We start from the raw sequence: 16,305 nt of genomic DNA, 5'->3' as shown, positions 1-16,305 counted from the left end.
TACCGTCGAAGGATCTTCAATTATCACATTTCGGATGGAACGAGCGTGTTCTCGGTTGTCTTAATCTCGGTTCGATTCATGCAAACCTCGAAACGACGTGAGAATCAAAAGAGTAGCGAGCTGTTGAAACTGGATGTCGTGAACATGGTAAAGATAACCGATCGAACGAGATCGTATCGAGCCTCCTCGTGATCTAGCCAATCGTTTCTCATGAAAATAACCGTTGGAATCGAAGAACGCGGTGAAGCGAACTCAAAGAAACTACGAAGAGTATAGGAAAGTGGCATAAGAACGAGAGTAACCCAGTTCTCGTTGGCTCGTCGGTTTCATTTGGATATCTCGATTCCCTTTATCTTGGTCGATTTCCATTCCTGGCGACGAACGTCCCGTCGTTTCACATCCTCCCACGTCGTGTACATAAAAATATAACGAGCACCGGCACGGCTTATGGGGGACAACGGGGGACCAAGGGTGAAAGGGAAGAGGATAGAGCGAGGCCACGCGATATACTCGCAGTATTGGCCGGTATAATGTCATAAAACCTGCAGAACAGTCCATCTACGTGAGCGGTAAAGCCGTGGACGACGTCCTAACGCTCGGAATTGGTACACTGGGCATTCGTCCCGGACACTTTCGACGGTTGCTCTATAGTATTCCACGCTATAGGCGAGGACTGCTTCTTCAAAGAATCATCGTCCATCTCGACGAATTCTCTCGGTCACTATCGCAACCGGATAAACGTTTTGTAAACAGTTCTCTCGTGTTTTTAGACCAGACGATTTCTGATAGATCCTTCGTAAAGCGAAGCAAGAACTATTTTATACGAGTGTTACCATCGTTCGTTCGAATAAGGTAGTCAGCGAACTACCAAAGATTTTGAATTTTCCAGACGCTTCACATTTAAAAAGTATACTCGTAATGGAATAAATTCTCTCGTTGCAAAAACTATTGCCCATTCCAGCTTTCAAGTCTTGATGTAAACAGGTCGGCCAAAGATCTTTTAAGAACCATCAAAACTTTTTATACGAAGACAATGCTTAATCTCCAATATTCTTCGTAAAACTATCAACGAGATAAACCAATTTCATAAAAATTCTAAGAGTATCACTGCTTTTATCGTTGTTATGTCCACGTGCAAGTGTTTCCTGCACACTTCACTGCACGATATCTGAGTACGAATCACGAAAAATGGATCAAGTGCACGTGAAATCGTCGAGGTCGACCTCGAGGAGCAATCCGACGAAAATGGCGTGCGAGAAAGCGAGCAGGCGGCTCAGGACGATCTTGGTGAAGGCATCCCGTCTTGGCGTCTCGACGACGGAAGTTGCCAAGCTGCCCAGCGCCAAGAAACTCATCCCGCAGAGAGATCACGGATGGAAGTTGGCGGTGTTCCTCCTGGTGATGTTCGGCGGTGGCGTGATCGTTGCGTTAGCCTGTACGGCGAGGAAAGGCTGTTCGAAGCTGGAGGAGATCGTAAGTAACATTTTCAATGAGTTTCTTCGTCGAAAACGTCTGTTTAAAATTTATCGTTTTGGCTGAATTTCGGAAAAGGATATGTAGATCTTTATATGTATATATAGATCAGAGGAAGCTTTCGATATTTTTGGTGAATTAGAATTTTTCGTATTTTTTATCTTAGCGAAGTTTCAAAACTAATGCGTTTTTCAAAAAATTTTCTATGTGGAAGATATTATTATTTAATTGAAAAGTTTATAGAGAAGATTGTTAGACTATATATAAACTTTTTATAAGGAATTAATAGGACATTATATAGGCATGAAATTAACTTAAATATCAGTGGATAGAATAAATTCAGTATCGAAAAATATTATTATGATTAACGTAGAACTAATTTAAACGTTTGACAGCATAAATTTAACGCAGAGAAATAATAAAAAAAGAGATTCAGTTCGAATGTTTATATTATCTGACCTTGTTTGCGAGTTAAAACTGTTTTACTGTTTCAATAATTCCCGCTGGATAGCGTGCTTGCGTAATTAATTCCATTCAAATATTTACGAGCCATACTTTCATATCTTATGTATGATTCCGATGAATATTTGCAAACGCTCTTTTGATATTGCGTGAATTATATCCCTTCGTAGCGCTCGATAAGAGTAACATATATAAAAATTGTCGACCGATAATTTTTGCTAAAATACGAATTATCTCTGATATATTTCTATCGTTCTGAATTTATTCACAGAGAGTCTCTGTGTTTCAACGCTCGTTTCACCTGAATTAGTATCATTTTAATGTTTCTTCAAAAATGTTAAAAAAGAGCAATGGGAAAACTTTCACGAGCAAAAAGAACTAACGAGATAGACCGACTTCTCCTTTCTTTTAAATGAAATGGTACATCTTTTTCGACCTTTTCTTTTTCTATAATGGACCTTCAAACGAATCACTGGACGCACGAGAAGAGGATAATTGAAGACCGTTTTAAATCCCTTTGTTACGAGGCAATGTTATACATACTGATGAGGCGAATTAGGCTCGTACGGTTACACGAGTGCTCGTAAACGAGAAAATGTTGCGCGTATAAGTACGGAGAGATTTGAAAGCACGGTCACGGCAAAAATATGTATAGACTTGAGTACAAAGAGATCTAAAATGGCCGTCGATGATCTGCATTCATAAATCCTTGCATTCGTCTGTGAGAATTCTTTGTCACGCGAAGAAAAGAAAAAAAGAGAACGCATTTAAAATTCACTATTCTTTCTAACCAGTAAAGTCCGTGCTTTATTTCAAATTTATGGAATAAATCTTCCCTCGAATCCTGTCTCTCGGGTGAAAAACATTTTGCATTTGGAAAACTTGAAAACGGCAGTCGCGACAAATAGCCACTCTTCTAAATCTACTCTAATATCTGTTTTCAATCCGCGCTGCAGACAACACCTATACTTTACCGCATCCGACGGAACCACGATGATAAAACTATATTCTCAACTGAACCATCCCGATAGGAAACTAAAGATCCGGATCAAACTCTGTGGGGAGATTTCCATCGATCTAGGGAAATAACGCTTTACGTCTGACTATGGTCGCTTTATTCTACTGTCGCGGTTCAACGTGACACTAACACCACTCCGTTGTGGAAACAGAAGGGGCATGCGATTAAACGTGACCTTTCGCGCGACAACTCATTGGGTTTTCTCCTCTTGGAGCCTAAAACTTTCTGGATAGTGGTTGTCCGACCACAGGAGATAGGACGTGCATGCGCGAGATATCGACTAGAGTGTCTGTGCCAAGAGAGAAAGGAAAAGGGCGAGAAAGTAAAGCGTCGGAACGGCGTGGAGAGAGAAAGCCATCGAACGGAGTGTCTGGCTCGTGTACAAGAAACTAGCATGATGAAGAGAGAGTGAGAGGAAGTGGGAGCGAGACAAAGAGTCAGAGTGAAACGGAGCGAGAGAGAGCCGTGTTAACGATGTTTCGTGTAGAGAGGAGACCGGGCGCTGAAATTACAGATCAAGGGGTTTCTAAACAATTACGCTGTCGGCAGGAGGTCAGACCGAACAGCGTGAGGTTAGAGGTTACGGCTCGCAGGAGCCGAGGCTTGCGGCCTGCGGCTGGTTGCGGACGAGGGTCGAGGCTAACAGGAAGTGCTCTCTCACCGCTGGCCAATGGCCGGGTTGGCTACATCGGCGACTGGCTAGAGGAGCGGAGCACCACTCTCCTATCCTCTGATATTCCCTTGGGCACCGACCGGGTTCCATTGTCCCTTCAGGGCAAAGAGAGATAGATACGTCGAAGCGGGTGAATTTCGGAGGGCGATGGTAAGAGTGGGATGGTTTCAGCGGGTGTGGTACGGCGGTCGAGTGTGTGCTCCGAGGCGAAGGCGAACCTTACCGCGGCTTTCTCCATGGGAAAGCCTGTACACAACGTTACGCGCGGATCGATCGGTCGCAATAACCACAACTTGGAAAGTTCTCTCTCTTTGAATGGTCGGCAGGATTGGTAGCGATTTTCACTGACGCGGCACGAAGCCGGTCTCGTGATCATCGGGGCTAACCGGCTGATTGCCGGTCAGAAACATCGCCTCCGGGCTTCTCCAACCGAAGCTTTCCCTGACGCGTTAGCGAACCGAACCCTTTCAAGGTATTCCCTTTTTCTCCTTCTCTCTACGCTTGTCCGTCTTCCTCGATCCCTCTATTCAACCTTCCTTCCTTTAACCTCCGCTTACGTCACTAAGTTACCTCGTGCTGCTCGTGTTGCACGTGCGAATCTGGTTTCTTGAGCTCGATTCAGGGTCCTTGACGTACTAGTCTACCCATAGACGAGACCAGGAAGCATGACCGAGACCCTTTGATGTCCGCAAGCAGATCGGTCTCCGGGCCATTGCTTATATAAAGCTTGTTAACGCTATCTCGCTACACGGTTGATGGGCGTACATGCATATTCGGTTAGGCGAGCCGAGATATGGAACACCGGCCGAGATGGTGCGTGAAATGTAAAGTAGGACGATCTCTGTTATCGTAGTTGCCCATATCTGAGCAAGTATCTATTCGGAGGAACCAGCGCAAATTTCGTTATTCCTGTATACCACGATTTAACCGATTCTCACCTTAGTATCATCTATCAAAACTGATATACGGAAGAAATTAGAAAGAAGATAGACGAGAAGTGGGAATCCCACAATCGTTATCAAAATTCCATAAATTAACCGACCTCCGCTTCATCATCATCTATCAGATATATAATAAAGATATAAAACCCAAGGAGCTAAAAATGTAAGAAAAGGAACAGCATTACGGAGATATGGAAGAATGTACGATGTCGAAAGGTACAAAAATTGCCACGATCTAGAAGCCAGAGGAAAAGGAAGAAGGAAGTAATCGAGAAATACGAGGGCAATGAAACAATAGACAGGGTAAAACTGGACTGGCCGCGTTTCCACTGGCGATTCCACGTTGAAAATCCACGTCTACGCCGTCAAATCCCATCACGGGGACGGCATAAATTTCTCTGGCGGCTGAAACCAACCTCCCTTTTCATTCCCTGGCTCGCCCGGCCCTATAGATACCTCCTCGCAATGTCATGACTCGCTTGCGTTCCCGCAACCGTGTCACACGAAGCAGAGAGCGGACATTTATGATTCCGTTCGTTCCTCATCATGCGTGGAGAACGCGCCTGGCTACCGTTCCACACTCTGCACACACGTACGCGTAGACACGGGTATACATTCACGGGCATGCAGCACAAGCTTGCGTGAACGCACGGCTCGTTGTATATAGGGTGTTTTTCGAAATTCTAGTCACGCTGACTCGATTGCAATAATTTCTAGAAATTGAAGCCACGAAACAAAATCGCGTTCGTCCCAGTGTCCCGAGGGAAGAGCGGATAGGTGTATATATTTTTTTAATTGGACCTGGTCGAGCGAAAAATTTGCAACGCGAATACCGTGGCTGAGTATCACCGTCAAACGAGAGAACACTGTAAGCATTAGTTCGAAAAGTTTAATTTTGTGAAAAGGCTGGCTCGAATAAGTGGTGTCCGCGATGTGATTGGTAAATCTTTCGCCATTGGAACTGAATATAGCACGCAATCGATTTTTTATAGTATGTTACGAATGCGCGACAATGGTTTTAATCGTCGTTCTGGTCGCTTTTTTCTCTATTTTTCATACGTGAGTTCTTTTGTCACTTTGAAATTTGTCCAAAAGGTCTATAGATTTCCTTTTAGAAATCCTGAACCTGAAATCGAAAGGTTCGAAGTTCAAATGAAAGAAAAATACGAATCTCCGGATCGTCGCTCAGCGATTGAATCGGTCGATTCGCTTCCACTCTGCAATTTGTGTTTGTGTTTCAACGTCAAACGGCACTTGGTCACGGAGGAAGTTCTCTCTGAAGAATACTTGAATTAACTCTTTAAGCGGCGAGAGTGGATATATCCGAGAAAGTAGGTTTTTCATACGATAGATCGAGTGGATATATCCATCACTGTCTTTATTTGTTTGGGGGAACGTGATTGCCCGTTCGGGTGAGATCCTTTCCTCTATTTCCTTGTCTGTCCACTCTATCACCGATGGAAGCGTTCTTAACAACTCTCAACAACTCTCAATCGAGTACTTCTAGTTTAACTATCCTATAAAAAACATTAATAAACTCTCACACTATTATCTCCAATTTGTCATTCAATTTTAAAATTAATACTCTGATTAGAAGCTCCATTCTTTATATATATTTGTTATTTAATTTTATTCATACATAAATATTGATTTTTAAAATATTGGTTATAAAACTTCATGAATTTGTCGTCTATTGCTAAAAGGCTTATGTCTGTGGATCGCATAGGTTGATTCTCTTCATAATTATATCATATTAAATTACACTCTTAATCGTTAAAACTATAACGATATTTTACCATCCATACAATTTGACTCATCGTATCTTTCTCTTACTATCTTCATTTTTCAAAGTGATATATATTCGTGAAAGTAATATATTCAAAGTCATATGATAGATAATTTAATCAGGTGAAATTGTATTATTTAAAACCCACTATACATCAAAATAAAATTAGTCAGAGGAAATAACAAGTACCCTCCACTAGACGTCACTCGATGAATGCTCATCGACCAACGAAAAGTCAGCCCCCATGGTTAAGGCCATAATGATCAATTACACGGACCATCGTTGTATGTTGTCGCGTATGGACGTACGCTGGTACGACTCGTTAGAGAAGACAGGTGGCATCCACGCTGTCGGGCGTTGCACGCGAATCAACTAGAAATCACCCGATCCGCGGACAGATTCACAGAGACCAGCACAATTTCGAGGTAACCTCGGGAAAGCTGTGTGGGATGTCCGTCAGTAGTGTCAGGAATATGATCCTCGACTGCTCGTCGCATCAGATTTGTCTCTACGTCTTGTAATTAATTAATGCATTGATTTACCCTCCAGTTACGCCATTCGATTTCCCCGCTTATGATTAATCAACAGGAATACGAAAAAAGGCGATTCTACTCGATTTCGATGAAATATTCGTCTTGGTGGGATTTCCACTGGCAAATACTTGTGACAAAGGATGACAAATTGTCAAACTTGCACGAGGATTTATCAGGAATGGAAATATGAGTAAACTAGAGGATTTCGATCTGTGATTAATGAACACGGATTTCAGTTTTATTCCCCAACACGCAGGAAATATTCTTTTGAGATATAGTTTTTAAAATATGTAGCTATAAATTTATGAAAAAAAAGAGATTTTAAATTTGGTTGATAGGAAATCTCGCGATATGAGTCCAGAATCGAAGAAGATACGAGATTTGCACATGTCGAGGATAAAATTCGGCTGTCAAGAGAATACGCACAGATCGTAGATACAAACGAAGTTGCAACTGGGACACATTCTTGGCAACAGTGCGATAGGAATCAATAGTTGAACTAGTTACAAATTAACATTCAACCGAAGTACGAATTTGGATTTGAGCATGACACAAATCAGTAATAGTGTAAATATATTTTATGCAACCAGTCAGAGTTAACCCACGTTTGTTTGACTGTAAACTAATACGTATACGTCACAAAGTATTAGTACGCTTCATCTACGGTGTTTCTATGTTTCCATCCGTTATTTACACATGTACGTATGTTTCTAAGAAACTGCCACCAAATCAAATTAATATCAAATTAAACTGCATTAGACGTGGTCGATTAAAATGAGCCTGGGAAACGAGGGACGCAAGCACGGCAGTTAGTTGTTCCGTTGTCTCGTAACAATAGAACGACGAGTGTCATTAGGAGCAATTTTCTTCGCTAAACAACGCGATGTTGGATGTTTTACGGTGCAATCAGGGTAACAAGCAATCACTCAAACGGATTAAACAAAATTTCGTAAAGGTTAGTCGGCCCAGGAAGAACGTCGAGGGAAAACACAGATAGAGACATAACGAACGAAAATTGGAACGCTCGAGCAGCAAAGTAAATCACATTGAAGCCGTGCAAAGGATCCACACGACCTTGTTTCGTTTCCTGTCACGGTATCGAGAAGGCCGACATGACGATGGCGCGCTGCGACGCTGCTCCGCGCTAGAAAAACGAATGCAAATGGAGAAACGCTTTCGAACGAGCCACGTCGATCCGATTACCGTCGCGACCCATGGACGGGTGTCACCGGCCATTAGTGGGAACTCGAATTTCAAATCCCGTTTCCGTGATTACCGCGCCGGAAACGAATCCGTGAAAGAGAAGAGGTACGAAGAAATGGAGAGAGAGAGAGAGAGAGAGAGAAAAGAACAAAAATACACGGTTGGGAGGTGGTTGAAGGGAAAGCACGGATCTGTGACAGCTGCTGATCATTCCGTGGAATCCTTCTGTCGGTGATCGAAAAGTCGAGCTTCTGAATATCAATTTGTCCGCAGAGTTGCTGACATTCTACGCCATGTGACTTTAATCGCGGTTCGGGATTATCAAACGGGAGAGAGGGAAGTTTTTGGTCGCTTTATCAAAGTCGGCCCTCGGTAATAAGTCGTTGCTCGAACGAATCAAAGGAAGAGCCATTTCGAAGTTGAACCAAGATGGATATCGTTGGATTCTCATCTAAGGAATAACGAAATGTTTTTTCGAGGTCGAAGAGATTCGATGGAAGTTTGCATGGGACTTACAGGGTCGGTCGATGATTTTATCACCAACGATTAATCTGTCTTTGACCTTTCGAGTCATTCTTCCCCAGGCTAATAAAGGATGTTCGCCCCGACTGACGCAATTCAAAATTTCAGTAGATCGATGCAAAAGGCAGAGAACTAAAACTGGGTAAGATCTCAGAGCCAAGATATCTTTAAAGATGGATAAGAATTCAAAGAGAAATATTGTTGCAAAGATCTCGAGTAGAAAAGGAACGCGATAGTCAGACAATCGAAACCCACGCTCCTATCGTTATAAATATGGCATCACCGCAAAAAATACAATCTCCATTTCAACAAATCGACCTGCCCTAGACCCATCCATCACGCATCGAATCGAAATCAAAATCCACGCGGCATCTTTCATATCAGCCATAACGCTGAACGATCCTACACTGAACGGCGTTAGCAGCATGCAGTGTTCCACGATAATGTCGAGCCTTCGTGACATAAAAGGTGGCAAAAGCAATGAGGAGCGGAGGAGGAGAGGCGGAAGGAAGCAGTGTAAATAGAAAACGAGAGAGAAGGTAAAAGAGACAGGCGTAAGAGGGAAGAGAAAGGAAGAAAGGGAGGGAGCGAGAAGGTGGTGAAAGAGCGAGTGGAAGCTGGCAGGAGGGGTTAGGTTCGTCGGATGGGTCGAATGGGTGGTGGATGGGCGGTGGATGGGCGCTAGAGCGTAACCTGATATAGCTGCCAGCAAGCTGCCGTAGACCGGTATCGTATCCTCCTCCCGTTCCTCCCTTCTCTGAGTCGGTGTCCCACCTTCAGCTTCCATCCTTCTTTGCCTCCACTCTTCGTCTGACTGCATACGCTTCCTAGAGATGCACGGTTACCCAGGAATATTCCCAACGTAAATGCAGCATCGATGTTTTCTCAGCGTCGAGGCATGTAGACGATTCTCCCTGTCTTTCGCTTGTTCCTTTCTCTCCTCCATCGTCCATTTCGTATTCCTATTCTCCTTATTCTTTTCCTCGATGCTGGTTCTGGTTTATCAGCCTTTCTTTCTCTTCTTTCTCGTCTGCTTCGGATGTTACATCGTACCGATGCCTTTTTATTCGCTGATCCAGAATACAGCAGCTGTTACAGCCAGGAGACAGCCTAATAGGGCAACTGCTCGATATTCGCTCGAGACAATCGCGGGTCCTTCGACCTTAAACCTGAGCGTAGGCGTAGGCGAGACGATCCCCGGAATTGAATATCGTTTTGCAACGGCTGCCATCCGGTTAGAAGCGCACCGTCTTTTATCTTCGGTAGCTTCATTGCTCCGAGAGAAATTTGTAGGAAGTGGTCTGATTACGTAACACAAGGTGGCTGTAGAAATAATCTCGCTACTCTGCGGTAAAGTTTCTACGAAAGCCAGGCCGCAAGAATTGTGTCGGAAAATTCGAACGCTACAGCTCTACGATTATGTTCTACTTCTTTTCACTTGGTATTCTTTTCCGAATCGAAGCGCGGCAAAGTTTCACCCGGGATCTTCGATATCTAAAATTCATTGTTTCCGCCCTAGCATCTTCTTAGCTTAGAAGAATTTCCGAGCTTTCATCTTGAAATTACCTCGCTGCTCTTCTTAACGCGGAGAAACAAGAGGAAAAAGGAGCAACTATCGAAGAACTTCGCCGAGATGAAAATTGATTACGCGATTTCTCCTCTTTCATACCCTCCCCTAACGCTTGCGTTACGTCATAATATTACGCAAGGGATGAAAAAGGAAGGAGGTGCAACGAATAAATAGTAAAATAGCGAGATTGTACGGTCTCATTATCGCAATTCACCTGTGATAGTTATGAAATATTCCTAGCGTCATTACGGTTTCTGCAAATACACGCTAGCAAACTAAGGGCGGTGAGTTCCGCGCGGGCTATCAGCGCGTTTTCGCCGCACGCGCCGGCTGATGGTAGCTGTTGTGCTTGCTCCTTTTGTTCTCAGTTGTTTCGCGAAATTCTCGGGAATTCATTGCCGACACACGGTAGACAAATGCAGCAAATAGAATTACCCTACTCGCAGTGAATTATTAAACGTATATTCGTGATGTATTCTTAATTAAAGTCCCTGTGATTCGTCGCGCAGAACGTTGATGAGTACTCTTAGCGTTACCCACGTAGGAGGGTGGATCTCATCGTGTGGTCGCAAATATTATGAATTTTAATTAAAAACAAACTAATCTTCACGGTCTTTTTGACAGTCGGTTTAGATGTCGACAGGTTATAGGTCATTCTGGATTTAGCATTTTTCATGATAAAGAGATCGAAAGAAAGTCACGAATCGCGGTTTGTAGAACGTTTGTTTATTTATTCACAAGCTCGATGAAAATGAAAGTTCCTGTGGTAGGAGGTAGTAAAATATTTTAACCACTATTCTACCGCTTTCTCTTTTATATTTCAGTTACGTATGACATGATTTCATACTACGTTTCATAAAAACGCGATTGCCTTTCAAGGAAACGCTCTCTAATTAAACTAAAAGACTATTTAAAATATAACCTGCAATTTTTCTGAAAAGCACCACGCTGTACCGTGAAAACCAAGTCTATAGTATTCAAAAACTTCAATCCCTTTTTAAAGGCAACAATAGAAGTAATCTTACATCATTAGTCAACACTCTAACTGCTCCATTAAACCAAGTTAAACGACTTTATTTAATAATTTTCTTCGTAGATGAAATTAATTCTCGTTTAATAACGCCGAGTCAGTGTTGGCCATGAAGTTTCATTTTCGATATTTACGTCCTTTGTTCCCTTCTTGTATTTTTTCCCGCGGAATTGGAGCGCTAGCTCCGTGAGTCACATGTAGTGGCAGCCACTCAAACAAGCGTAATTTCTCGTCGATCTGGGGCAGGGGGGGTGGGCCTATTAACCTCGGTAAAACGCACCGGCTAATTAGCTCCGCCTCGTCGATACTCGTTATAAACCGTTCTTATCGATATCATAGGTTTGGAACGACACCATTACCGAAGTTCAGTTCGTGGGAACGGTTTTGTCCTCCGTTTAGGGCAACTTGAGAACTCCATTATCCTCGTGGACCGCTCCCTGCAGGCATTCCCGAAAACCAAGCAACACCATTGACCAAGATCCTCCAGAAGGCGGAACGAGGATTGTTGTAACTAAATGGCCTTGAACTCTATTAGATACCGGAATTCGGGTATTAAAATCTCTTTTTACACGTCCGCATTCTCCGCCGGTCGTGTCATAACGGCGTAATGCAGCCGATTAATGCTAAGGTTACGCAACTGGTAATTAGACGGTGTGGGTATTCGTTAAGCGTTAATGTTGCTTGTAACGTGTGTTTATTATGTTGTTGGAACACGATCTCTAATGGGCTATCTTGGTTACGAGTGTTGGAATTGTTTTCGAGAATTGGAGGATGGTCTTCTGTTTCATTAGTGGGTAGATTAATAAAAGAAGAATTCATAAAACTAATGCATTAGTAAAAATCGTCATTATCGGAAGATTGAATGATATACTGGCGTTTTAAGGTTTAATAGTAGTAATTAAGATAGTTGGAGATCTCGTTGCTTGGATCGAACATTGCCGTATAAACTTGAAATAGCTGGATATCTTAAGAGTAGTAAAAGTTTGAACTACCGTGATTATCTAAGTATTCGATTAAGGGCTACGCTCGTGTAACGCTTATTATCTCGTCGGTAACCTATTAGAATTATTTTCCAATTTTTCCAGAATACACTGTGCTACTTGTATCATTTAGTTCGAGTAAAGACTAGAAAATTATATATCATTCGGTTTGCTAGATTATGTATTGCACAAATCTTTGGAACTTAAGTATTTAAAATAGGAAGGATATTCGTATAACATTGATCATATCTTTTCGATAATCTATCAAAATTGTTTCGTAATTTTTTTAAAAGATCCTACATTATTTTGTCATATTACTTGTAAAATTTAATCGAAATGACAAATAGAAAATACTTGCTAAATAATATACGTTTCAATGAATACATTGATCATGAATTTTACAAGCATTATTTATAATAAAAAACACGTTTGTTTAAAATCTCCTCAATAACTTATCAGAATCATTTGGCAATTCTTCCAAAACATCCGGTAAACTTTCACTGTATTATTCGTAATATTTGGTCCAAATAACAAATAGAAAATATTTGTAGCGTGCTGTATATCAATCAGGAAGTTGAGTCATGAATTCCACAGGTTTGACATTTTATTGGAAGACAGGTAATGAAAGTGTTACAGTCCATAGATTCGCGTAGCTTCCTTGAATAATAAAATTACACGCAAAATTAATTTCCCCGCCAGACGCTTCTGGCGCAGCTTGGCGGCTCGTTAATCGCAGTCCGTTATGTTTACATCGCATTAAAATTACATCCCAACTTAGGAAATTTATAACACAACGAATTTTCCATCGGTCGATTCACGCGAGCGCACTGCGCCTATCTTTTACAATCATCAATCATCCTTGCCAAGAGATCAACCATACCAAGAAGACGACGCGAGTGAACAGTCAACCCTTTACTTTACTCTGCCAAATTCTCAAAATCTACCCTAAATAGAATAACGATAATTCGAAGAGAAACTTTTTAACGTTTTAGATTTTCAACCTTCATAAGGAATAGATAACATATTTGTGATTCTTAGGGTTTCAATCCCATTCTGGTTCATTTGCAGACCTGAAACTGTATCTTAAAGGGACAAGGTTAGGTATCTGCGGTGAAGAAGTGAACTGAAATGTTACGAAACGTCAGAATAAAGACACAGCTTACTGATAACACGATTGAAACACGAAGAATCACAGGTATGTCAATTTTAAACGTTACGAATCTTGCAAAACTCTTGGAATACTGATTACCGAGGAAAGATGGATTATCTTACGTCTTTTACGCTTTAAGCTTTCCATTAAAACCCTGTTAAACCGGTAGAAGCTGAAGTCAGTGGAAGTTGCTGGTAAGGTAACCATCAGTAGCGATTCACTGGCTGCAAATCTTGGAAAATCCTAATTGACTACGATTCGTTAATCCCAGCACCTCGAAGAAGATCGTCGGAATGTCACGTTAGGCGAAACATCCGATTCCCTGTCGATCTATCGATATTCTTGTAAAAATACGCTTTCGCCGAGCGTGGCTGGCAGCTCGTCGTTGCTCAGCCGTCCATGGCCGATAAAACGACGAGACGAGCGTGGCGGACAATTTCGTTTTCGCCTGACGAGAGTTCCAAACGAGCCCAGTAACAGCATCGGTGCCAGCAGCAGCCAGCATCGAACCGATCTACGTAGGATCTGGCAGCAGCTGCAGCGGCGCCCGTGACTGCAGCTGCATCGAGGTCGACCGTATGGAGGAGAGAAAGAGGTGTGTGCACGTGAAGAGAGAAAGAGAGAGAGAGAGAGAGAAGGGTGTGAGAAAGGGAGAAAGAGGAAAGGGTGCGGGGGAAAGGGTTCTTGCATCCGGCAGGGTGCAAGTGCTGACGTGTAGCAGCGTGCACGTATTGCAAAATAGAGGCAGAGAACGGCTGATGCAGGGTAAAGAGTGTGTGCAACGATGGAAAAGAGAAGCTTGGACGATGCGCCAGCCGTGCAGCCTACCACGTGGACCACCCGTTTTTAAAGAGCTTGTATCGAGATTCTTTTTGGACCGGACTACTGTCCGGGAGATTGCCTATTTCAAATCGTTCTGGATTATGAATTTGCAATGTACATTTTACACTTCTAGCGGGACGCGTGACTATGAACAGTCTGGCTATTGGGATACTTGGAATTCTTATACGGTGTCAAGCTATTGAATATTTTATCGTATATGTAGATTCGCATAAATGTTTTAATTTCTATTGGAAATGTTCACGAACTTTACTTCCACCGGGCGCACCAGTCCTTTCATAGGTAATTAAGTTAGTAATTTAAAAAATTTCATTTTAAAAGAGGACTTGTGCCATAGCTGAAACTTAAAGGAATATGTTATATACCATTTTCAACTTTTTGTTTCGCTAAGAATTTATTTGGAATTTTCAATAGCATAAAATTAATCTTCCAATTTAAAACAATTTTATTTGGATATGTTCGATCTTCTGCGTTAGAATAAAAAAGTGACTGTATCTGGTGAATAATTGTCGAAATAAAAATTCCTGAGCATGATTTCACAAGAATGGGCGAAAACCGTAGAATTTAAACGCACGTATTTCTCAAACAAATTCGAAATGAAGAAAATAATGACTTACACTGCGATTCCCTAATTTTACTTGAGCTACGTTATATTTCATTTTTAAAGAAGTATTGACATTTTGTTTTATTGGCTAGAATAAGTACGGTAAAGCTACTTCCTCTGATACGTATCTTAATAAATTAAAGTATCCTTTGCTAGTTGAATCTATTGCGTAGATCCAACAGGTATGTATTGATATTAACGTCGAAAAATGACCAATTGGAAAATTGACAAAGAAGGATGTTTTTAACGTCCAAGTATTAGATTCTTAATTCTGAGGAATTTCATATGGAGCATGTATGAATTATCTCCGCGAAAAGGAAAACAGAACCATTAAAATCAATATTTGCTATCTTCTCCATTCTTTATTTAGCTCGTGAACGATGTAACGAGATATCAATATTGAATTTCCGTACGATATAATTAGATTTTCTCGCACGAACCACCTGCGCACTGTTTGATGAATGAAACGTGGAACAGTCTCTACTTACGTTGACGTTTCATCAGCAGTTTATTTATTTTTTCATGTGTCCCTGTACAAGATAGGTCTCGCGTATCGTAAAATGTCGACAGCCGGTGTTCCCAGGATGAAACTTTAAATTCTTGATGAACGCGGTCGGAACGATGTAATAAGAAACTCCCTGAGAGGAAAAGAAGTCTCTTCCGCTAACCTCCTTCCTTTTCAGGTGCTTCTTGCATAATTCGCGATTTCGTAATTTGGCAAAGGGTGTTAATTAAACCGGCAATCTGTTCCCTCGTTTCTCCAAAGCAACGCAGCTGACGCCACGACAACGCGCAACTTTCTGTTTGACACTAGATACGTGATATTTCGCGAAGGCAATGAACCCAGCAACGAAGGGTGTACTGCTCAGCTGGAATGAATTTAAAGCTCGTAAACTCGCTTTCGAACAAATCGCATCGACGAGCCTCTGAACGATTCCACGCTTCGCTAATTATTGTGTCTTGATGCACGTGAGATTCTTCGTGGAATATTAACGCTTTCGTGCGTTCATTCTCTCTCTTTTCCTATATTTTTATGTATGTATACTATCGGTTATAAGTTTTAGCATATCCGCTCGTTATATTTATCGAAAAATTCTGATAAAAATTTTACTTGATTTAAAATTTTACAGAATAAGACTCATACGATGCGAGAAAAGCGACAGTAAAATAAGAGAAAAGATAGCAGCAGCGAGAAAAGTTAATTGTTTCACTGTAGGCATATCTTATGACTTAACACGGCTGGCTTAACTTTGTTAACTTGACTTGAAAAATGCATTCTTCTTTCATAAACGATTACGATGTTAAGTTACAGTGCAGTAGTCCTAAATTAATCTCTTTGTGTTCTAGTTAACGTATCCATTCTGAAAGCTCTGTGCTTGAGTTTTTGGAATCTAGGTTAACTTTTAATTATTTGTGGAATATAGACTATAGGATATAATGTTGTAGTTAGCTGTGCATGATCGGTCTGTTTTTTGAAAGTTTGACCCCTGAAAGCGAAACTTTGAATAAACAGTTTTTTA

General features: G+C 41.6%; 1 protein-coding gene across 1 annotated transcript in view; it reads left to right on the top strand.

Annotated features, from left to right (window-relative positions):
* The first annotated feature begins 825 nt into the window (after positions 1-825).
* LOC117216318 overlaps positions 826-16,305 on the top strand; it is a 30,000-nt gene continuing 14,520 nt past the window's right edge. Inside the window, exon 1 of the mRNA XM_033462933.1 lies at positions 826-1,473. Coding sequence (XP_033318824.1) covers positions 1,189-1,473 — 285 coding nt within the window. The 5' untranslated portion in view covers positions 826-1,188. The remainder of the gene's footprint in view (positions 1,474-16,305) is intronic.

Source organism: Bombus bifarius, unplaced genomic scaffold (genome assembly GCF_011952205.1).
Source record: "Bombus bifarius isolate JDL3187 unplaced genomic scaffold, Bbif_JDL3187 scf7180000010271, whole genome shotgun sequence".
Taxonomy (NCBI): domain Eukaryota; kingdom Metazoa; phylum Arthropoda; class Insecta; order Hymenoptera; family Apidae; genus Bombus; species Bombus bifarius.
This window is presented reverse-complemented; position numbering and strand designations above follow the sequence as displayed.